The 25495-nt window shown below is 39.1% G+C and overlaps 1 protein-coding gene across 1 annotated transcript in view; it reads left to right on the forward strand.

Moving 5' to 3' along the window:
* The first annotated feature begins 594 nt into the window (after positions 1-594).
* Positions 595-25495, forward strand: part of LOC135463631 (putative extracellular sulfatase Sulf-1 homolog) — a 41583-nt gene continuing 16682 nt past the window's right edge. Inside the window, 9 exon segments of the mRNA XM_064740976.1 lie at positions 595-754; positions 17461-17910; positions 20540-20722; positions 20725-20778; positions 21560-21785; positions 22431-22526; positions 23026-23176; positions 24380-24555; positions 25226-25351. Coding sequence (XP_064597046.1) covers positions 17700-17910; positions 20540-20722; positions 20725-20778; positions 21560-21785; positions 22431-22526; positions 23026-23176; positions 24380-24555; positions 25226-25351 — 1223 coding nt within the window. The 5' untranslated portion in view covers positions 595-754; positions 17461-17699.

Genomic DNA, 25495 nt, shown 5'->3' on the forward strand with positions numbered 1-25495 from the left:
TGATAATTTAGCAAGCTTTAACTCAGGGGTTTAATTATAAAGTGGTGGGTGTACAGTGGGCACACAGTGAGTGTACAGTGGGTATGCAGAGGGCATACAGTAGGTGTACAGTGGGTTTTACAGTGGGTAGTGGTTTTACAGGCCAAACTTTAGGTGAAATACAGTACCAGTAACTAATGCAAGTCTGTACGTATGTTTGTATAGTGTGACAAGGTTTTATATTTTAACACAGAGTAAATGAGTTTTTTTTATTTAAACCAGTGACATGGTATGTTGCAATTCTTTGTTTACTTTATTTTTAATGGTATATCTGATGAAGATGGATTATCCCTGTTGTGTAACATAATTTTGCATGGATGAAGAATTTGTCTGTTTTTTATCCATTGTGCAGAGTTAATTGTAAATAGTTATGTAAGAAGCCATTTCATGGGTACTATTGTACTGGAGCCAGACATGTGACAGAACAAAATGTGCGCTTGAGTGAGCAGATTTCAAGCAATCTCCTTACAGAGCATATATTTGTAAGTAGGCCTCACTACACCCAGCTGGTCAGACAGCACTCCTATAGCCTTAAAGGGACAGCCAGTGTTGTCTAGACACAACTTCCCATGATCATTTTTTTCTTTCCCCTGTTTCCCGTTACGTTTTCACGCAACAGAGAGGGTCACTGGCTACACAAAGCCTTCACAAGCGGAGAAGGCTGTTAGAGGAATTGGTGCTACTGTAAAACTTGGCATTTGAACAGACGTTTTAGGTAGGTTTTTTCCTTTTTTCCTTCCTCCTCCTCATGAGACCTCAGCTGAGCTCTTCACATGTGGCAGAGCAATTTGACCCATTTTGTCCTAGGCCCCATGTGCCACTTGTTGGGGGGGGGGGGGCACTTTTCCAAGAAGAGGTTAATGTCTCACCTAAAGTTATGTATTTTGCTGCTCTCCAAAACCCCAGGAGACTTGTTATCCTGACACATTTCTGAGTTTTGTATTTTGCTGCTCTTCCAAACCCCCAGGAGTCTTGTTATCCCGACAGATTTCTGAGTTTTGTATTTTACTGCTTTCCAAACCTCAGGAGACTTGTTATCCTGACAGATTATTATGTTTTGTATTTTGCTGCTCTTCCAAACCCCAGGAGACTTGTTATCCCGGCATTTTTCTGAGTTTTGTATTTTACTGCTCTCCAAACCCCAGGAGACTTGTTATCCTGACAGATTGTTGGGTTTTGTATTTTGCTGCTCTCCAAACCCCAGGAGACTTGTTATCCTGACAGATTTCTGAAATGGTGAAGAGAACTTGGACATTTTGAACATTATTCTTGTCACAAAATTTACTTTTAACTATGTTCTTTGTCAGATCCCACAAAGCCTTTTCAGAAAGTCAAAATGTAAAACCTCTTTATAGCGCTTAGTTTGTGGTGCTGGACACATTGACACATTTGCTTAAAGATAACATGCATGAGGTGGTCAGAAATTTGTAATTTCTAAGTCTTAAATATACGCTTACATACTGCATTTCAATTTTGACTCATCAGAAATGGCTTTGGACATGTTGGCCCCTAGCTGTACCTCATAAACATTACACTGTATAATTCCACTAAGCTGTTCTTTTTAGGTTCAAAAGGTGTATTCACCAATTGACAAGAAGACTATTCTTATATTACTTAATTTTGGCCAGGCATATTCAGAAATATGGTCTGCATGTGTCAGGGAAATGTGGATAAATGTACGTCCAAAATTTCATAAAAGCCTCAGTTAATTTAAATTATCATTTCTTGGTTTTGTTCATTCTATAAGTCTCTCTGTCTATCGGTATGTCAGTCAGTCAGTCATCTTGATATGGAACATTTACTTTACACTGAGCCTAAGCTTAAGACAAGTAAACATTGACTGTCTGTAGAATATCTCGGCCATTGAGGATCTATGTTTCCTTGTTTGTGACATAAAAATTTAGAGTAGGAAGCCGCGCCCATCCAGATATTAGTACATCACTGGTGTGAGGCAGTGGCAAACAGACAACGAGGTGAAAGATAACACGATAAATTGTAGGGAAATGAACAACATTGGTGCTATTCTGATAGTAACCGGAAATTATAGTATGTTAGACAACAGGACAATCTGCATAGCATTGTTGTATGTAAATTGTGAACTTTAAGAAAGCCTGGTTTTGGACTTATGAGGCCGTGAATCGGAGTTGTGCATTAACTAGCTTCTGTGTTGTTTAGACAATTTCACTGCAGTATCTGTGCAAGTGAAATGTGCTGGTGGGAGTAACATGGGAAATACCCAGATGCTCACGGCCTCAAATATCTCACTTAAGATTTTCTGATAAGGAATTGAATCAGAAAAAAAAAAAAAAAAACTCTTAAGTGATCCGATATAAGATGGATGAATGAATCAGAAATCCAATAAAATTTGTCACTTCAAAAATGCTAGATTATAGGTGAAATGTCATTAGACTGATGATTCGTAAGTTTTAGGCGTGTGTACATTACACTGCACTACATTACCAAATTAAAAAGAATTGTATTCCGAGAGTGAGACTGCTTGAAATTTTATTATTTTACAGAATTTTTATTATTTTATTATGCAGAAAAGTAAGGATCTGAAATCATTTCATTTGACTTAGACTATACAGTGCACTAATTGAAGCAGATTTGTATTGATTTCAGAAAGAATGATGAAATAGCTCAGTGTTTTTTAACTTATTACTTCATATAATTCTATAAATACCCATTGGCTTTGTACCTAACATTTACTGCTTGTTAACAGTTTTATTTTATACATTTTGAGGAAAGATGATAACATAACTATCTGTGTGAATGTCAGAATCCTGCAAGAATGTCAGAAATATATTTGAAAGAGAATATGGAAGAAAAAAAAAATCAGTCAATGCTATTCTTTGAGTAGATTGTTTCAAGAACGACAAAACAAGTCTATAATTTCATCCAGGTACTTAGCTTTTCTATGTATATATAGCATATTTACATATGCATGTAAAATGGGCTTGGCTCAGCACTAAATAACCTTAGAGGACCTATCCTTGGCTCCATTCAGGAGAAGTATGTTCTTCACATGGCAATGGTTAAATTGTCATCCTGTAGACATCTGTTTCACCACACTCTAGAAATTAGGCGACTTTGTGTCCCTTATTTTTTTAGCATTTTAATATTGCCCATGAATGCATTTTTAACAAAGCTGACTATAACGAGCAGTGGCACTGTGCATTCTCGTGTGAAGCTGTGCACTAACACTGAAGTACATTTTGAGACATCAACCATCATAAGGCTATATATATATATATATATATATATATATTTATATATATATGTGTGTGTGTGTGCCAATGCATCTGATTAAAATTTTTCAAAATGTTAACTTCTCAGCTGTTAGAGTTAATTACGTTACTAATTTGCATTCTTGTGAATTTGATGAAAAAAATGTTGACATTTCAGTGGTTATTCTAAAGCTAATTATTATGCGCATCTGATTATTAAACATACACCATACCTTTTTGTTTTTCCTGCAGGTACCTGTATATGTACAGTGTATGTGCATTTAGGAGAATGTTGACAAAGTTGATATTTAATGATCTTTAATTTGTCACGATAAATTGTTGCTTATGGTGGCCAATTTGACATGAAAATTTAAAATGTGTAGGTAGAGGTATATTTGTATCCTCGTGTTCATCTGTGAGTGATCATGTTGCGTGCGTCTTTATGAATTTTACTCTCATTCTGACAAAGATAAACTTTTAAATTTTATTAGTGCTGTTAAAAGTTGTAACGTTTTCTTCCTCATTGGGTCATATAATGAAAGCATCCCGAGGAAGACGTTCATTGTTTTCAATTTGGCACTTTAAGGTATGTCCCACATAGTAAGAATCATGTATGTCCCACATAGGAAGAATCATGTATGTCCCACATAGGAAGAATCATGTATGTCCCACATAGGAAGAATCATGTGAAACTGTCTGTCCATGCAATACAGGATGGAAATGAAAATCTCCCTTGATAAAAAGGCATGTCTTTTTTGATGGATGACACTAGTTTTCAGTTAGTTAAATTTCCAAAGCAGAACCTTTATTGTGAATATACAAAATCTGTGACAGACATGTAGATGAGCATCCATGAAACACCTCAAGTTAACCAGTTATAATAGGCTTTGCAGTTTCGTACAACTTTCTTGTCTTGAACACCTGGTTAATTGATTAACTTATCGTTAATAATAATGGTTAGTTGACTCTGAGACCTCTGAATTTTGCATTTTGATCATGTGAATGATTTATTTATTTATTTATTTATTTGATTGGTGTTTTACGCCGTACTCAAGAATATTTCACTTATACAACGGCGGCCAGCATTATGGTGGGTGGAAACCGGGCACAGCCCGGGGGAAACCCACGACCATCCGCAGGTTGCCGGGAGACCTTCCCACGTACGGCCGGAGAGGAAGCCAGCATGAGCTGGAATTGAACTCACAGCGACCACATTGGTGGGAGACTCCTGGGTCATTACATATATGACCCAGTCTTCACACTTCTCACATCTGATATCACTCCATGCATCTCACTCTACTGACACCTGACATCGAGCACTGACATCGTCTTGTATCTGGTATCAATCCATACATCACAGTCATTACACAAGTTTCTCATATTTGATATCAATCCATGCATCTGACTCTGCTGACATCATACATGTACATCATAGTCATCACACTTCTTACATCTGATATCACCCTGTGCACTTCACTCTACTGACATCATACATCAGTCATCACACTACTCATATCTGATATCACTCCATGTATCTGACTACTGACATCACACATGTACACCATAGTCATAGTACTTCTCATATCTGATATCACCCCCAGTCACTTTACTCCACTGACATCATCACACTACTCATATCTGATATCACTCCATGTATCTGACTACTGACATCACACATGTACACCATAGTCATAGTACTTCTCATATCTGATATCACCCCCAGTCACTTTACTCCACTGACATCATCACACTACTCATATCTGATATCACTCCATGTATCTGACTACTGACATTACACATGTACACCATAGTCATAGTACTTCTCATATCTGATATCACCCCCAGTCACTTTACTTCACTGACATCATCACACTACTCATATCTGATATCACTCCATGTATCTGACTACTGACATCACACATGTACACCATAGTCATAGTACTTCTCATATCTGATATCACCCCCAGTCACTTTACTCCACTGACATCATCACACTACTCATATCTGATATCACTCCATGTATCTGACTACTGACATCACACATGTACACCATAGTCATAGTACTTCTCATATCTGATATAACCCCCAGTCACTTTACTCCACTGACATCAGTGCTGCCCTTCTCCTTTCTTTTTGAAGAGTGTACCTATGCCTCCTCTCTCTTTCGATTTCTACCTGGGGATTAGGGTATTGCTGAGATTATATATGGAAGGGCCATTTCTGATACCTGGCAGCACCTATCGAAGCATTGAGGCGCAGATCAAAAAGTCAACATCTGGATACCTTAGGTCCTGTATTTAACTTTTAATACCTTTGTGTATGTAAACTTTTTGACAGTGACAGTAAACATTCTCATTTTACACTCAGCATCCATTATAAATAGGGAAGGGTTGACAGGAGCAGGTGTGTAGTCAAACGGTCCTTCTGGCATTTCTGGGAGGGATGAACCTGGTACCCATGAACTATCCCACTGAGACTACACCTTGTACTCACGATCCCTCACACACTAATGTGTCGGACAATTCAAACATTGTGGACAATGTGCACAGCACTACTCTAATTTGTGATTGTTTGACATTTAGAAAAAGCTGTCCCTTGTTAAACCGCGTAGAGTGTTGACCTAGTACTGAATGAACAGCCCATGCTTCCCCAGACTTTTTTTTTTAAGACTGCTGAGAATTTTTTTGAGGTTTGCTTTCATTCCTAATCTTCGTAGAAGACATTTCTAATCTACTGTATTGTCAGTGTAATTCAGTTAGTTTTTTTCTGACTGCTTTGACATTTTTTCATATGAAGAAGAGTTAAAGTTTACTTAAACTTTAATGCTACTACATACAGTAACTCTTTTCTGTTAACTACATAATTTCGGACTGACCACGGAGGCTTTGAGCAGACTATAGTTTAAGGCCATTTTTACCCAACTTCCATGCACTTTAGTGTAGGGGCCATGTGGTAAGGATCTCATGAAACTGTCTTTTCATGTGAAACAGGACAGAAATCAAATTTTTTAAGTGGATGGCACTAGTTTTCAGCTAATCAGATTTCCAGCTGTGACCATTTGAAGTGACAGGAAAACATGTTGGTATAGTGGGGTGGGGTACCACAAAGGAAACATGAGTATTTCCATGTACGCCCTGTCTTCCTCAAGCTTTCAGGAGTCCCGCTCCTGCATGCCATGCAGCTAGATCGGTGAGGAGCCTTCTGGGGTAACGAGTTCAATCCTGGCTTTGGGCGTTTTGGAGAGTGAATTTCCCAAGGTCTCAGTTCATGGGGTCTTGGCGACAGTGAGTAGCCTAAATGACCCCAAATGTCGCCCACAAAAGTGCATTTGTAAAGGCAAATAAATGTCATAAAATATCATTTTTGGAACTGAAACATATATTTGTCCAGCAGGATATCATAAAACCTTCCAAACCAGCCTTTAAGCACTTGTCTAGAATTCATTAGAATTCTCAGAATACGGTAAAATTGAGCAAGTTAGTCGTGGGCAAAATTTTAGGTCATTTAGACTAGTCGGTGGTGCGTTTGGACAGTTGGATCTGTCTAATGTTACCCTAATTTGCATATGAAAGTACATCTTTCATCGCAGCTTACGTACATTTATACTTTGATGAAAGGATAATTTTATCGGTGTACACAGAATAATGTCCTCAACAATATATCTGAATAAACACTTTGCACAGGTGCAGATAGGTTGAAGAATTACAGCAAGTTGAAAACTGCTTGTCTGCAGATGTACATCTCAGGTGGGAAAGTTTGTTTACTAACTTGCCAGAGGTTAGTGGTTTAATTTGTGGACTCCAGTTGACCCATCAACACTTGTGAGCCTCCACCTCCCCCTCACCCACCCCCACCCCACAATTATCCCAACTCCCAAGTGAAATATTCATGAGTATTGCACTAAACAATGAAATAAATTAAAACTAAATCTTGAATGGATGCTCAGGTTGAATGCCGATTCATTAGTGCCTAACAACAACAGCCGGTGGAAACCATTACGTTCATCATCTGAGCCCATCAGTGAAATCAACCGTGTCGCATAAAGCTTTTGTTGAGGAGTTTCAGCCGCCTGCAGGATGGGGAAGTGACATCAAGAGTTGGCTTAAGTATGCCTGGAAATTGAAAACTGTGTCTTTGTTGGGCATGATAGTTCTCAATGGAACAGTGTTAATGTGCACCGTGCTGTAAACCTTTTGATGTTCACTCCACAAAATGGCAGTATTGACATTAAAGCTTTTAACAACAATCCCAATTAATCTGTATGATGATTCTAACACTTTCTGGGTGCTACCTGTGTTGACAAAGGCGATAATCTTGTGGTGAGGAGTGAATCATGCCTCAGTGGGATTAAAACAGTGTGAATGCCAGGTGTAGGTTCAATCCCAGCCTTAGACATTCAATTTCTGAGTCTCTCCACTCTCATTTTTCACTGGAAGCACATCACATGGAAAAAAATTTGTGAGTAAATTATGAAGCAAGGGATGGGATTTACTGGTCCAATAAAATAGTCTTGTTCTCTACAAGTCCACTGAATAATGTTTTCATTTTGGTATGTAACAAATGATTGACTAAAAGTCATTTTGTGAGCTCAATATTGATTGGATGCTGGAAAACTGGAAAATTCATATTTGATCTTGACAGAGGAAATGTTTTTTGGAGGGGGGGGGTTGAAAACATTCAGCAGCAGTAGAATTACATTTGATTTCTGTCTGGTTTTTGACTGTTTGATTTTTGTGAAAGTCCTTTATTAAGGTCTATACTGTATCTGGCGTGATTTGTTGTTTACAGTCATTTACCCCCTGCTTCAGAAGTCATTATTTCATTTTCTTCCCCAGGTGTTGTCACAAGAGGGGCCATTATGATAAAATATAACTGAAATAAAGCTAATAAAAAGATGGAAATTTTTCTGCTTCTTGCATCAATTTTCCAAATTATTGTGGCGGGAACAAAGAATCTGTTATTGTTAGTCTAATAAAGAGAGACAAGGTGCTACCTAAATGTTTTATGACCTCACAGACACCTAAAAGTGTCACATTCTACGGGAAATAACAAACAAGCACATACTTGCAGCTTTGGACAGCTTTATAGGCCAGTTAAAGGCAGGAAAGAGTTCCTCAGAATTAAAGAAGTCTGAAGGGAACTATGTGTATGTTCACCATTACCCACAGAACCAGTAGCCTGGTCTGCATTTGTCATTTTGGCATTTTCTGGTTGTGCGCTCTTGAAGATATCAGAGAATTTTCATTCATCCAGAGCCGTGAAGATAACAAGAAGCCCTGCAGCCATGAGTGCAGCTGGTCTGCCAGAACAGAGGATATAAGTCATGTTGAGCAATTATCAACTTGAGGTCAGGATGCATGGGGAAGTCAATAACATGAAGGCAAGCATTCACTTATATCCTGCAAATTAGAACGTGGCCAATTCTCTTGAAGTAGGAATTGGTTTGAAAAAAAAAAATGGTCTTTGAAACTGTTTTGTGAGGTTACCACAACTAATCATGAAGAACTCATTGTACACCAACTTAATTATTTTCCTTCTTTTCACTCTTTGATGCTTAATCCAGGCATGTGTCAGTGTAAATACCAAAAACAGTCTGTGAACAAAGGTACAAGTACTGGTACCTTGGTGTCATGGCTACCACAGTTCTTCTCACAGTTATTTTTCTTTATGGCTTACATGTACATGTACTTACACGCTCTGAAGGTGACCCATTGTCCAACTGGGTTACATGGCAAATAGAAAACAACTTTCAGTGTCAGCTACAGTTAAAATTCTTTCATTGATCCTATAAAACGATGGAGTTGAAATCAATTAGACAAAAATATGTTTTTCTCTGGAACTTAAGACACTTGGCAATCAACTGCCGGGTCACACAGGATCCTTCCTGGGACAAGGAATTTTCAGTTTGTTTTTTTTTTTGAGGCCTGGATCAGAATAAGTGTTTTCAGCATTTAAATATTAAAATCATAATGCATTGGGTGAACTCACTGATATTAACCTCAGTTTAAAGAAATTTAAAAAAGAGAAAAAAACTGGCTTGTCTAGACAAATTAATTTTCTCAGTCTGCATCAAATTAGGCAGTGTGGTTTTGGCTGCTTTCATAAATGCATTAATTAATTTTGGTTACACCTGTTCAGTATTTATGCCAAGATTTTAAAATGATGATGACAGCTATTAAAAACAATTTTTATAAAACAAGGACAGTTTCATAGGTTTCTAGTGGTTTTGGCTCATTTTTTTTCTGTGTAGAAATTTGCAGGTGTTTTGTATATATGCTTCAGGGTTGGATTTGTGAATTGGATTGTAGATGACATGTTGACATGAACATATGTATTTACATTTATGACATTATATAAATACCTCCTTTCTTTATATTAAATTATACTTTTTTTTGCAGAGAGACTGACTTATGAAACATCTTGTGCAAGACAGGTTCTTGCTGTCACAGTAGTTATGGGTGTTACAGGGTTAACTGGCAACTTGACATAAAGCTGTCAACAGTACCCCTCCTTTATTATTTCACGCTCTGCCCAGTTTCCTCTCACCCATAATACTGATTGCCATCGCATAGGTGAAATATTCTTGAGTACAGCTTAAAACACCAATCAAATAACTAAAGACATGATTTCAGGTATAATTGCTATCATACTGTATCTCTTGGAGTGATTCTTGGTGTTTGCTGGGCAGTACAGGGTCACATGAGTTTCGGCAGAGTCTGTGCTGTGATTACCAGATCAGGCGAAGCAACTTCACATACTCTAAGTAATGTAAATACATTCACAAGGCAATAGTCAGCGTTCTTTTGCCAATAGGTAAGCTTCACAGTTGAGTACCCAAGCTAATTACCCCTGAAATACCATCACATCATCAACCAGTATAACGGATCTTGAAGATGTCACTTGTTAATTGGTAAATCTTTAACCTTTTCAATCGCTAAAGCATTTATTTAGGTGGAATTTATGCAAACAGTTATTATGAAAATGACAACAAAAATGATTTGCTCGTGTCACTAAAGATGTACTTGAGGATTATTCCGTGCTTCGTGCCCCGTGCCTCGTGCCTCCTGTGCCCAAAGATATGATATGTAATCCAAATGTCAGAATATTGGCACGGTACATGCCATATGATGTTTCTATAATTGTTGGAACCGGTGTCTTGCTTATCCTCTTTTGACATCATTTTGTCCATTAAGTTACTTGAAATGTGAAACTTCCTCTGTTGTTTCTCTCAACCCCCATCTTTACATTTTTCTCACAACCCTCCATACATCCTGCCCTTCCCCCATACTATACCTATAAATACTACTGAGAGAAGCAGCTGTAAATATGTTCAGTATAATGTCATATACCTCGTAAATGATTTACCAGTTTACAGAAAACCATGATGTTTGTAAATAGAGCTGTAATTTGAACATTGGAAGGCCCACGCCTTCCGTGGCTGGATTCAGCATTACACTTCACCATCTGATCAACTAAATGTTTTTTTCCAACAAATGTAAACAAGAGTTGGGGAACTTGGGGTACATCTGGTTAGATAGGTCATCAGATGGAAACTATAGCAAATACATGTATGTGGTGTAAGCTGTTGTATGTCTTGCCTGTCTGCCTGTTTTTCTGTCGGTTTATCTGTCTGTCTGTTTGTCTGTCAGTCTATCTGCCTGTCTGTTTGTCTGTCAGTCTGTCTGTTTGTCTGTCAGTCTATCTGTCTGTCTGTTTGTCTGTCAGTCTGTCTGTCCGTCCGTCTGTCTGTCTGTCTGTCTGTCTGTCTGTTTGTCTGTCAGTCTACCTGTCTGCCTGTTTTTCTGTCAGTGTATCTGTCTGTCTGTTGTTTGTCAGTCTGTCAGTCTTTCTGTCCGTCTGTCTGTCAGTCTGTCTGTCTGTCTGTCTGTTTGTCTGTCAGTTTATCTGTCTGTCTGTCCGTCCGTCCGTCTGTCTGTCTGTCGGTCAGTTTATCTGTCTGTCTGTCTGTCCGTCTGTCTGTCAGTCTGTCTGTCTGTTTGTCGGTCAGTTTATCTGTCTGTCTGTCCGTCTGTCTGTCAGTCTGTCTGTCTGTTTGTCTGTCAGTTTATCTGTCTGTCTGTCCACTTATTTCAAACAGTTACGTCATTTTTTAAAATCCATTACAGCCCTATTTTCCATAATTCTCACAGGTTGTATAAATGAGATTGTTTTTTTTCTAGTCCAAGCAGTAATCATATTGGCCTCAGGTACATTGCACTCATCACCCTCACAACAAGTTAACTCAGGGTCAGTCCAGGAAAAGCATTAATTGCCCTCATTTTTATGCACAGCAGTGACTGGTGCTTAACTTTTGTGGGCTCTAATACCATCATGAGGCACATGTAGAGAAATACTCTGTTTTCATTTAGTCAGTTTTCTGAAGCTTGCATCTTTAGTGACAAAAATAAACCATTCTTGGTGTCATTTCCATAATAGTTGTATACATAATTATATTCCACTGAAGGTCAAATGGTTGAAGATTTACAGTATTCATGATAACTGATTGTCAGAGCCTTTCCTGCAGATAATTTCAACAAACAGATTAAATTGTATTGAGACATACAAATCTATAATGGCGTTAATTCTAATTCTCAGCTCAAGTGAAAGATAAAACTCGTGTCAAGTTCAAATAAAGGTGTTTGTGTTGAGACATTTCCAAAAGCAAATATAGGGTTATGTCAGCCTAGGATAAAGCTCATGTTGATAGATTTTTCAGTCTCATAGGATTATGCTAGTTAAGCACCAGTAAAATGATAATTAAATCTCTTTATTATGTGCATTGTAATTACAGTATTAGTATTCATCTGACACCAAACCATTCTTGTTCCCGAAGCGAACACTCTACTAACTCTACTAACATGCTCTCTAAGGATTCTTTTGTGGTCATTTGAGTGAAAAATTGTTTAGTACAACGTTAAACCCCAAACACTCACTCGCTCACCCAAACTGTTGATAACTAAATATGCATATTGCTAGTTTTCAAAATGAAACCAAAAAATAGTACATTTCAGGTGTATGTATATACAATGTTTGCAACAAAGAACAAAACCAGGTTGGTAGAATTTTTTTGCGAGATACAGATATTAGAGCACTGAATTTGCCATAAAACTTCACCCAAAAATGAACATTGAACAAAGGTCAACAAATATTATTTTTCCTGCATTTTTTTTCTCTGGTGTGATATCGTCCTATCTTCCAAACAAGCCTTTTTAGTAGGGCTTTCTGAGAAGAGTAGGGCTTTCTGAGAAGAGCAGGGCTTTCTGAGAAGAGCAGGGCTTTCTGAAAAGAGTAGGGCTTTATGAGAAGAGTAGGGCTTTCTGAGAAGAGTAGGGCTTTATGAGAAGAGTATGGCTTTCTGAGAAGAGTAGGGCTTTATGAGAAGAGTAGGGCTTTCTGAGAAAAGTAGGGCTTTCTGAGAAGAGCAGGGCTTTCTGAGAAGAGCAGGGCCATCTGAGAAGAGTAGGGCTTTATGAGAAGAGCAGGGCTTTCTGAGAAGAGCAGGGCTTTCTGAGAAGAGTAGGGCTTTATGAGAAGAGTACGGCTTTCTGAGACGAGCAGGGCTTTCTGAGAAGAGCAGGGCTTTCTAAGAAGAGTAGGGCTTTATGAGAAGAGTAGGGCTTTCTGAGAAGAGTAGGGCTTTATGAGAAGAGTAGGGCTTTCTGAGAAAAGTAGGGCTTTCAGAGAAGAGTAGGGCTTTCTGAGAAGAGTAGGGCTTTCTGAGAAGAGTAGGGTCATCTGAGAAGAGTAGGGCTTTCTGAGAAGAGCAGGGCTTTATGAGAAGAGTAGGGCTTTATGAGAAGAGTAGGGCCATCTGAGAAGAGTACGGCTTTATGAGAAGAGCAGGGCTTTCTGAGAAGAGCAGGGCTTTCTGAGAAAAGTTGGGCTTTATGAGAAGAGTAGGGCTTTCTGAGAAGAGTAGGGCCATCTGAGAAGAGCAGGGCTTTCTGAGAAGAGTAGGGCTTTCTGAGAAGAGCAGGGCTTTCTGAGAAGAGCAGAACTGTCATGATGGATTAAGTCATGGATGAAATTCTAGGTCAGTACTTCTTCATTATTAGCCCAATCTGTTCAGGTTTCAGAATATTCATTTTGAGGACAGAGTACATAGGTATTATCAGGGTGTTGGTAAAGTTGGATTGAAGCAGTTTGTCATGCTAGGGGCTGTGGGACAATAAGATGGTCAAATGAATTTGTTCATCCATGGTAGTGCTTGAAAGTTCAAGTCCAAATGTCAGCTTGAATTTGTCATTTATACATGTACATTTACAGAACATGTTGTTATTTCAAGTCTGCAAGAAAGGCTCTGTAAATTGCTTTTTATGCCAATTATTGTGATTAACTTTGAGTCATTTTGGATAATTCCCATTTCTTCCTCTGACCATTTATTACTGGCTTAAATGATGTGTCATGCTTTGCAGTTTTCCCAGGCTTGACAATGGTGCATATTTATTGCAGGATGTATTATTTTTGTTTTCTTTTTCTTGTTCTTTTTTTCTTTCTTTTCACATGTGGCCTTTGCTCAACTTGGTGCACTATGACAAGTTTATGGTGAGCTGTCGGAAATGACACGGCCAAAATTAGGATAACAAATTGCCTAACGGAGCAGGAATGCTTGAAAAAAATGTGTGTGCATTAGGCGAAAAAATGGGCTAATGTCAGTGTTTTTTAGGATGGAAATAAACCCAATATCAAGTGTAGATCAGCTTGGCTCAGCTACAGATTGTCATCAAAACCAACTCTGTGGAACCTGCTTGGAAGGAAAACCATTTATCAACAACCCTACCCCTTCTCTAACCATCTGCCCCCAAGTTGTTAGCAACCATTTGTCAGAAAACACCCCCCATTTGGAATAAGATATGGAGGTGATCTCCTATTCAAAAGTTAGTGTTACCATTGACAAAAGGGTGTTCCACTGAAAGGCAGGGGGGTGACAGGGATATGAGACAAGGCATCTATTTTGAATTTTCCCATGACTCTTCATCAGCCCCCTGACATTGTTAAATGGCTATTTCAGACACATTTTCCCCACTGGACTGTTAGTGCAAAATGAAGAGACCAGTTGGAACCATCCACAAATCAGCTCATTTGTCATTTTATTTTTCGCCCATAACCATTCTGGTCTCCATTGTACTGCTCTTATCTCATTTACATTTTGATGTTTTCGCTACATTGTCGAATGGTTCCTGATTAAACTGCATTCATTCGTCCGGGTTGGTTAGAATGCCCTGTCATTTGTGTTAAACAAAATTCATCCACTAATTATTCCACCAGACTGACTCCTTATTGCTTGTGAACTCTGACCTTACAGTGACTAGTACATTGCTCAGTATGTGTAGTTGTGACAAATGTGACATTTGAAGGATGCAGTGGTACATGCAGCTGTGCTTTGTGTTTGCATGCCTAAATTTGTGTGAAATTTGATTGTTCTCAGTGCTTTATAAGACATTTGAGATTTATGGGAAATTATACGTTTTCATTTGCCGACAATAGACTTCAGAACTTTTAGTAAAAAGTATTACCATGCATCTAATAGTTTTCAAACAAAGTGAAGAATATCTGGATTTGCAACTTTCAAAAATGTTCAGAATTAGTAATTATTAAGTGAAAAACTGTGTGCTCAAGATAACGTGATAGACAGTCACAAAGATTTTTCATTCATACACGGGAATAATGGAAGGGGAATAATGGAAGAACATCAGCCAGATTTTGTTTTTGTTAATTTACATACTCTATTGATAAGTTATGTGAATGTAGAAGTTTTAGGAAAACTGACATCTTTTATATCGTGTGGATAACAGGAAAAGCTGTTCATTCAGGAGAAGTTTCTTAGGTTAGTCTAGGAAGATTCACATATGATTTAGGTGGTTATGCCTTTTGGTGCCACATGGTATCTCTCTCTGTGATTACATAGTGTGTGAACCATTTAGGCTAAACCTTGGATATGAAACGGTATTTCATGTGGAGGTTTAGTTGTTTGTTGATGAGGAATCATTCCTAGTGTGTATATATTTTTATAGCAGGGTGAGGCCATACCGCCAAAGTGCTGCCACCACTGAAGTATCATGCTGAAGACACCAGACATGACACCCCACCCCACCCAGTCACATGACTTCCTCACATCCCAATCAGTCACATTGTACTGACACTGGGCCAACCAGTCATGTTTCCTTGCTCTAACCTTCTTGTCTGAGTTCCAAGCGAAGCAGGATCGAATACTGTTTGTAAAATTTTCAGTATGGCCCAGAATATCGTACAACTTGTACGCCGCTTTGTGAAACTGGACCCAGATCTTGACTTCAGTGAGATTGTTGATACGTTAATTTAAGAGTGAGTGAGTGAGTGCTTGGGGTTTAATGTCGTATTTAACAATTTTTGGGTCGTGTGACGACAAATGATTCCTTAGAATGCATGTAATGTGCCTCCGTGTTGCAGGGCGGATTTCTACGGCTCTTTTATCTAGTGCTGCTTCACTGAAACGCCTTATCAAAGGCGTCTCAGTCAAATTGTGCTTTACAATTTTTCAATCATATGACGATGAGAAGTCATTAGGCATGTGTTTGCTCAAATATACTATATCTTCGCGTGGCGTGGCAAGTTCATGCCACCAAAGTGCTGCCACCACTAAATTATCATGCCAAATACACCAGATATGACACCTCAACCCAGACGCATTATACTGACACGGGACCAACCCGTCATGTTTCCTTGCTAGAACCTCCCAGTGCTGAGCGCCAAGCGAGGCAACAGCAAGTGCTATTTTTTTGGTTTGACCTGACTTGGGTTTGATCGAGGGGCCTGTCGACTTCGAGACACTCTAACCGCTAGGCCACTGAAGCAGTAACTAACTTTACTGAGGTTGGTGTTACCTCAGATCTACCATGAAGTTAGCAAGAAGCTAGTACATGATCTGAGTTCAGTCAGATTGCATGTTATCGAGCTCAGGGCACATGTTCATGTGGGTATGATCATACAGCACAGTTTGAAGTGGGGGCTTTAAAGGGTGTGTCATTTAAATACTAATTAAGTGGGGGGAAAAAAGGAAAGAAAAAAAAAAGTAAAATGTATCAGCTGTTGGTCTACTCACAACATAATTGAAAATATATTCCATATTCATTTGTTTGAAGGCGTTTAGTACACTTTGATGTATAATTGAAACCTTGTTGGGCATGCTGATAGGCTAAGAAAAATACATGTACATGTAGGCTCAGAATTTTGGATATGCTGAAACTGTTAATCACTGATGTAGAGGAGGAGAAAATAGTTTTCTCGAATTAGGGTAGTCTAAAGCCCTGGAGAAAAAGCAAGATTGTCTGTGTTTGAATGCATGAACAGGAAAGTGAGACCCTGCAGAGTCAGATTGTACAAATCTGACAGCTAATTAATGAGTTAATTCTAACTTGGGTCACAGAGTACAGTCGGCTTAGTACCAGCTGTTAAGTTTGCACAGAACTTTTCATGTCACGGGTGCGACTGAAAATAAACACTAGAGGTATCCTAATTTATAAAACATGAATAAGGTTGTGACTTGGGAAAAATCTTCAGGGTTAATGTGTATGTACACATACAGGTACCACCTGTCATCCCCCTATGTTTTGACAAATAGATCATGCCAAGTCAGATATAAAGGTGAGTTCCAAATTCATTTAAGGTTTTCATGGCAACAGATTGGTTGATTTGTTTTCTTAGGGGGGTTAAGATGGTTCTTGGACATATATTACAGCTGCTCTTGTTTGTTTGAACTTAGTGACACTGACATACTAACGATGACCTGATGTCTATTTTATATTTACCTACACGATTTTACCTAAGCAGGTGTGGTTATCTTTAGAATTAGATCAGTCTATCACTTGACAGCTAAAATGTATGCAGAATTTGATGGTTGTCTTTGAAAAAGCACACCTGTAAATTATTTATTACATGTATGTATATTTCACATTAAAATACATATATTACACCTGTGCAGTAGAGGGTACATGCTTTCATTCGTCTGTCTGCAATCATCCTCAGGGAATGCTTCAATATGGAGTTGATTTCCAACACTGAAGCACCTGTGTAGAGACCAGTACAAAGTGCCACAAGTAATATGTACCACGAAACCAGCAAAAGAAACTTTATTGATAGCATGACTAATTACAAGCCTATGTAAATATTCATCATTCAACAGTACTGACACATGTTGATCTCCTTCTGATTTCAGACTGCAGACGTCCAGTTTGGATTTAATTTGTAATCATCCGTCCAGACAAACGAACAGACACCCAGGCGGACAGCGATCATTGATCCATTTGTGGAGCCCTCGATTACTGTCCATGTGTCCATGAACTTAACAGCACCATGGAAGAGTGATGAAGAAAAAATGATGAAGATAAACCTGTGGCTGTGAGCAGTGTGAATGTGAATGCGAAGAAGCAGTAGTTTGACTGGAACTTGTATTTCATGATGAATTTTGAGCGTTTCACATCGTGGATTGTTCTTGTGACACTAGCCGGTGCAATCTACGATGGAGCGGAGTCGAGATCTCGGTACAAACACAAAGACGAGAGCAAAGCCAGACTTTCGTATCGTAGGGTACGGAAACAGCATAATCCAAAAAGTGTGAAACCAAACATTATTGTGGTGATGACGGATGACCAAGATGAAATATTAGGTGAGAGTTGTCTCCCCTTGTTTGCGGAATTTTTGTGAATTTTCTCAAAAAACAACAAAATTTAGGTACATTGAATTACGACACTTTTCAGAATTTTATTCCAAAACAATTTTAATTAAATGACAGCTGTCTTCACATCACATTCACTTAGATTGCCATTTTTTTCACAGCTAATGAGTTCTTGGTGAATCTGATCCCAGTGCTCCGGGTGGTGCGCTGTACGTGGGAAGGTCTGGCATCAACCTGCAGATGATTGTCGGTTTCCTCCGGGCTCTGTCCGGTCCCCCCCCCCCCCCCCCCCCCCCCCCCCCCCACACACACACACACACACACACACCATTATGCTGGCCGCCGTTGTATAAGTGAAATATTCTTGAGTATGGCATAAAACACCAATCAAAAAAATAAATAAATAAAATAAATCCCAGTGGCATGGCTGATACGATACTTAAAGGCTGTCATTAATGGGCTTGGTTTTCTGCAATAATGAGAGAAATACATGTTGTCTTGAAACAGTGTTAAACTCTAATCAAATAAACATCAAATGAATGAATTGTGATGTACAGGTAACTTGCTTAACAACTTACATGTATTTCCAGACACATTCAAAGGTAGTCAGCTGTGATTTTTCTGTAGGCTTCTATAGGTTTGAATAGGCTTGTGAAATTGTGTTGGATCACATGTGGGTTGTCGGTGTCCTTTTCCCAGTTCAGTTTCGTCGATTTTAGTCTTGTTTTTGTCTTTCACAGCAATGATTTTGCACTATCTTCTAGTTGCAGGAAATTATTCTGTAAAATGTATCCATTTATGATAGCACATCTCCAATAAACATGTAAGCGGCATCGTCGTTCGTATAAAAAATTTCAATAAGCTTATATATCTACGATTGCATGCTCCTTACACCGCATGCGCCAATCTCACATTTGTTTTACATCCCTGCCACTCCAAGTAACTTTACTGGTCACTGAGTCAGGATGATGAGACAGGAAGTGATGTCAGAAAACATAAAAACTCCGAGTCAACATTTGTGACTTTACACACTACCATTCTCTTTATCTGATATCTTGCTGTTATGTTTTGAATCTCATTCCCTTTCAAGCCTGGAAATAACCAGCTGAACAAGAACAGTGTCCTGTACCAAATAGTATTTTGACAGGAGCTGACTGTTTTCTACAGGACAAAAGTGCCATGTAAATAGAATTGTTATTTTTTTTTTTAAACAAAGTGAAGATTGGCCATTCTGTCCAACCATGACTTAAAAAGTATTGCCAAGCTTGCCTCCATCGTGGAGAAAATCAGAACCGTGGAGGAAATTGTAACATTAATCAAGGAAATCAGGATATTCGTGAAGGAAATTATAATAAAGGGAATGACGATAGTGGGTGAGTGAGCGATTGAGTGAGTGCTTGGGGTTTAATGTCATACTTAACAATTTTTCAGTCATGTGACGACGAAGGAATCCTTAGAGTGCATGTAATGTACCTCCTTGTTGCAGGACGGATTCCATCGCTTAGTGCTGCTTCACTGAGATGGCTTACTGAAGGCAAGTAAGCTGCCCCGCCCGAGCCATTATACTGATACGGGTCCACCAGTTGTTGCACTACCCCCTTCATGCTGAATGCCACATGAGGAAGTTACAACTTCCTCTTCAAAGGCCTTAGGTGTGACTCGATCCAGGATTGACCTTGGATCTACTGCTCCCGAAGCAAGAATGATGATATTTCCTGATGTTGTGAAGGCATTGACCATACACAGTGTACATGTATGTGAAGGAATTAAATCATATTTCCGTGTTTATAAATAAGTCTGTGGTTATAACAGTGTGTATCTTACCCTGCATACACGTATGTTTGTGCTCTTGGCAGGTTTCCTCCACTTATAACACTCAGGTGTCCTCCATTTATAACCACATTTATAACCACTTATAACACTCAGGTTCCCCCACTTACAACACTCAGGTGTCCTCCATTTATAACCACTTATAACACTCAGGTTCCCCCCACTTACAACACTCAGGTTTCCTCCACTTATAGCTCAAAGGTTTCTTCCACTTATAACACTCAGGTTCCTCCACTTATAACACTCAGGTTTCCTCCACTTACAACACTCACATTTTCTCCACTTATAACTCAAATGTTTCCTCGACTTGTAACACTCAGGTTTCCTCCACTTATTGAAACTGATAGCTCAAAGGTTTTCTCCACTTATAGCCCAAAGGTTTCCCCCCACCTCTAACACTCGGTTTCCTTCACTTATAATAATTACTGCCATCACACATGTGTATAAGTGAACTTGTTGAGAATGGCATCTGTGTAAATCGACAGCCTTTTCATCCTCTATCAGTGCAATCTATGCATACAATTATTATGAAAATGTTGCTAAAATTATATGTTTGAGGCACTAAAGATGCAAGTTTCATGAAACTGAGCAATTGTTTCCCTACACCCAATAGGTCTCTCAATGTTTCAAAATATTGGTCGCAGCGGTTGTGAAAAGTTTGAAAAATTAGGGTAAACCATAATCAAATGAACAAATAAATATACGTATAAAGAAAAAATATGAAAAGTAACCTGTGTATTAGCAAGTTGTAGTTATAACTATATTTATGTAGAGGACATCTTGCTTTCAGGATCTGTTAACACCATGACAAAAATGTTACGAATCCTGGGTGATAACGGGGCTCGCTGCGTCAACTCGTTTGTGACGACGCCCATGTGCTGTCCGTCCCGAAGCTCCTTCCTGACCGGCATGTACCCTCATAACCACAATGTCTACACCAACAACCTCAACTGCTCCTCTATCCTCTGGCAACAGACCACGAGACAAAGAACTTTGCTACTTACCTCAGCAATGTGGGCTACAGAACAGGTAAGTGAAGATTGGCTTGTGTGTCTACTGTAAATCTTCAACCTTTTCAACCCAATAAAGCCCTTGTTTCAGTAAAATAAATGCTTAGAATGAAAAAGACACAAAAATGATTTGTTTGTCTCACAAAGATGCAAAGTTCATATATGTGTGCAGATTGTCCGACTACACCCCATAGTTCTCACATGGTATTGGCCACAGTGGGTGTTGACAAGGTTGAAGAATTTGGGTACATGTTTGTGGTTTTTCTGAATATGCATTCATGTTATTAACATCTCCTGGTGATACAGGTTTCTGGACTGTTTTGAAAACAGCTCCCTATTCTGAATTGTAACTACCCTTTTCATTCATTCATTCATTACTGTCTTGCACTTTTCCCCTGATTTTCAGAGTTCTGTTGATTTTAGAAAGGTGTTTTGAGGTTTGCTTTGAACATGGGATGATATTCTACTGGGGACTTGTAAGTTTCAGCACCAAAATTAATTTATTTACCTCTAAAAATGCACTTTCGTGGACGAAATTTGGGGTTATTTAGGGTAGCTGCATGTGCATTGTTGGCTTACCATATATAGTTGAAGATTCAAGCTCAAGTTTCGGGCAATTTTGTCCATTTTCAACAAAACAATGGCTGTCGTTATCCTGTTATGGACTTTGACTTCTCAAGTCGGCAATACTTAAAGAATATTTGTTACTGTGTGAAAAAAAAACCAGTCCAGCAAGGCAAATGAGGGGGGAGGATGTGTGCGACACCTTTGACAAGTTTTTTTTTTTGCTTTATTTTCAGGCTACTTTGGTAAATATTTAAACGAGTATAATGGGAGCTATATACCACCCGGCTGGCGAGAATGGGTGGGACTGGTCAAAAATTCACGATTTTATAATTATACGATAAACTTTAACGGTAAAACCATCAAACATTACGACAATTATTACAAGGACTACTTCACCGATCTGATAGCGAATGACAGCGTGACATTCCTCAAGCAGAGTAAGCAGTACTTCCCGAACAGGTAAGGACATGATGACATGTTTGTGGTCTGGTAAGAGTTGTCTCCCTCTATGGGTGGGCCCTCAGTGGCTGAGTGGTCTCAGGCACTCACCTGGCGATAACTGTAGCCTCTCACCAATGAGGCCACAAGCTCGATTCCGGCTCCTGCCGGCTCAACTCTGGCCTTGCGTGGCAAAGCCTGCCAGTATAGCTGTCTGATTCACTTTCCTCCAGGCATTGCCCTGTTTCCACCCACCAAACAACCAAGCAAAACAAAAAAAAACAACCTTGTGTGGGTAGGAGGAGCAGATGACATAGTTTTGTTGTATGCAGGACTTTAGCAGTTAGCATTTGTGGGAAAACATGAAGGCTGAGTTCTTTTATTCTCAAAATTATATGAAGAAATTTTGCAAGATTTTCTTGTGTATCTCGTGTAAGTTTAGAATAGATGATACTGATTGTGAAAAACCTACTGAAAAAATTGGATTGAACAAAGGTTGTGGAAGACAGCTCAGGTTAGTTTGGTTTCATTACATCATAGCAGGTTGCCATTCTTACTGTCTTTTGCAAGTTGTTCAAATTAAAAGAAAAAATTTGAAAGCAACCTTAACCTCAAAGCAAACCAACAATCAAACCTAAGATTTCCTTTTGTGTTTGCTGTGTCCAGACCAGTTATGATGGTTCTGAGTGTACCGGCCCCCCATGGACCAGAAGATGCAGCCCCGCAGTACCAGCATATGTTTTTTAATAACACAGACCATAGGTGAGTTTGCAAGAAAAGACAGTGTATATATGTATGGATCTGACTCTCTGAACTGAGGTGAAATAATGGAACAAAGTATTATTAGACACTTGATAAATGGGTTACTTGTGCTGCTGTAGGTGCTTTACTATTTGAATATTCTAGAGCATTTTACCATCTCACAAAAGTGCATGTAAATATTTACTCTACATATAAACTCTGTGTAAAAATTAGCAATCTGGATACCTCAACACATGGTACGAAATATACTGGGGAGTATTTCAAAAAGGCAGTACTGTTATGATGGGATATTGGGACTATCCAACCACAAGACTATAAGACCACTTGTCGTCTACCTATGTCACCTGTGGGAAAGTTGATCAGTAACCTGCCAAAGGGCTGGTGGATTATGCCGGGCACTCTGGTTTCCTTCCATAAAACTTGCCACCATCATAAAAGTGAAAATTTATCATTTGAAACAACAATCAAATAAATAAATAAATATTCTTTTCCTAATCAGAACTCCGAGCTGGAATTACGCCCCCAATGATGACAAGCAGTGGTTACTGAAACTCACGGGCAAAATGGAGCCAATCCATCAGAAATTTACAGATGTTTTACAACAGAAACGGCTACAGACCCTACAGTCGGTGGATGACCTGGTGGAAAAGGTTAGAAAGGTTACTTATCCAGGACAGAATCTAAAGGAAAAGAAAACGGTAGTTACAACTGTCCATGTATTTTATTTATTTATTTATTTGATTGGTGTTTTACCCCGTACTCAAGAATATTTCACTTATACGACGGCGGCCAGCATTAAGGTGGGAGGAACCCGGGCAGAGCCCGGGGGAAACCTACGACCATCAGGTTGCTGTCAGACCTTCCTACCTACGGCTGGAGAGGAAGCCAGCATAAGCTTGAGTTGAACTCACCGCGACCGAATTGATGAGAGAATCTTGAGTCATTATGCTGCGCTAGCGCTGTGCATGTAAGAAAGATATTTGCAATCCCAAACTCATATCAGAGGCAACTTAATCTTTATTTATTTATTTAATTGGTGTTTTACGCCGTACTCAAGAATATTTCACTTATACGATGGCGACCAGCATTATGGTGGGGAAAAACCGGGCAGAGCCCAGAGGAAATCCACGACCATCTGCAGGTTGCTGGCAGACCTTCCCACTTACTGTCGGATAGGAAGACGGCATGAACTGGACTTGAACTCACCGCGATTGCAGTGGTGGTAGGCTCCTTTTGGTGTGCTTGCGTGATAACCCCCTCAGCCAAGGAGGCGCCCTGGCTAGTTTATAAACACAATCAAATCCGAAAGGTAGGAAAGTTGTGGAAACAGTTGAAGTGTTAAGGGTTTTGCTGATGGGATGGAACTCTCTAATGCTGTGAAAACATCCAATTTTTATTGGGCTGGAGACTGCTTTATACAGGTACATAGACAGTTGTAAACTGGGGCTGTACCATTGAACTAAACAAAGAAATCAACTTATGGCCATTTTTTAATATGGCTGTAGCAGATTTTTGGAGTAATTGTTTCAAATGAAATTCGTAGTAAAGCTCATAAGTCAAATGCAGTGTAATTGGAGTAGGGAGAAATTACCATTCCTTTAAGAAAATAAAGCAAACAAGAGTGGGATTCCATGCTTTGCTGGGTTCAAAAGTTAAATGATTTCAGTAAAGATGTGGTCTTAATATGGCAGGATTCCAACCATTTCATTCACAGTGATAGTGAATCCAGACTGAAATATTGCTTTTCATGTCATTAAAGAAATCTGGAAGATAGTATTAGCTGTACAATATTCTGATTTACATAGGCAATCCCTCCCACTGCTCTATAATGTGTAATGTTGTTTGTATTTCAGATTCACAGAGAGCTGAAAAGCCTGGGAGAGCTAGACAACAGTTACATTATGTTCACCTCCGACCATGGCTATCACTTGGGCCAGTTTGGACTGGTCAAGGGGAAGGCTATGCCCTATGACTTTGATGTCAGGGTGCCACTGTTCATCCGCGGGCCTGGTGTACCCCCAGGGACTAAGTAAGACCTTAAGTTCCTACAGGGTCTCACAGACCAGCGTTCTTTAGTAATAAAAACAGGCACTCATCTTGTGATTTCACAGGTGTTTTATTTGAAGACCGTTACCAGCTACCTGCAGCTTTCTACTTAAGTAAAATTTTGAGCAGGTAGTCATCTACATTGACCACAGCTCCTAATTTATTTCATTTTGTTCTCTGCCAGGTTGCTGGCTACTTTTCCACAAATATTACAGAAATATTGATAACCTGCCCAGAACCAATACCATGTCAAAAGTTTAAAATGATCAGGGGCCATTTCCACCAAGCCATTTCTGACTAAAGTCAAAATTAAAAATCTGCCCTCAGTGCTTAGTTTTTGGTGCTGAAAGTTTAAATTTTGACACTTTGTCTTCGGGTAACATTAATGAGATGGTCAAAATTTTAATTTATAGCTCCAACACCTCAAATTCAGAAGTCAGAAATGGCTTAGTGGAATCATACACCGTAGCCTTCCCAAGCCCATAGACAGCTTTGTTATTATTCACTCAGACTTTTCTTAGTGACTTTTAAAATCTTGAGGGACGTAAATTTTTAGTCAGATTGATACACTTTGCTACTATAGGTGAGATATAAAATGTTTGAGACTCTCTAGTTATGTACAGCCATAAAATTTGGCATTTCTTTATTTTCAGATTGAAAAACCTGGTTGCCAATATTGACCTGGCTCCGACGATTTTGGACATGGCTGGGGTGGAAATCCCTGACCACATGGACGGAAAGTCCATCCTCAAACTATTGACCAAACCAGAAGCCCCCAGGTAAACTAAATAGGTGACCTATTGTGACCACATCAGTGTTACTCCAAAACCGATAAGCTAGGGTCAATACCGGTATCCTCAAACCACTGACCAAACCAGAAGTCACCAGGTAAACTATGGTGGTCTACAGTGACCACACCAGTA

The sequence above is a fragment of the Liolophura sinensis genome, chromosome 3 (genome assembly GCF_032854445.1).
Source record: "Liolophura sinensis isolate JHLJ2023 chromosome 3, CUHK_Ljap_v2, whole genome shotgun sequence".
Classification (NCBI taxonomy): Eukaryota; Metazoa; Mollusca; class Polyplacophora; order Chitonida; family Chitonidae; genus Liolophura; species Liolophura sinensis.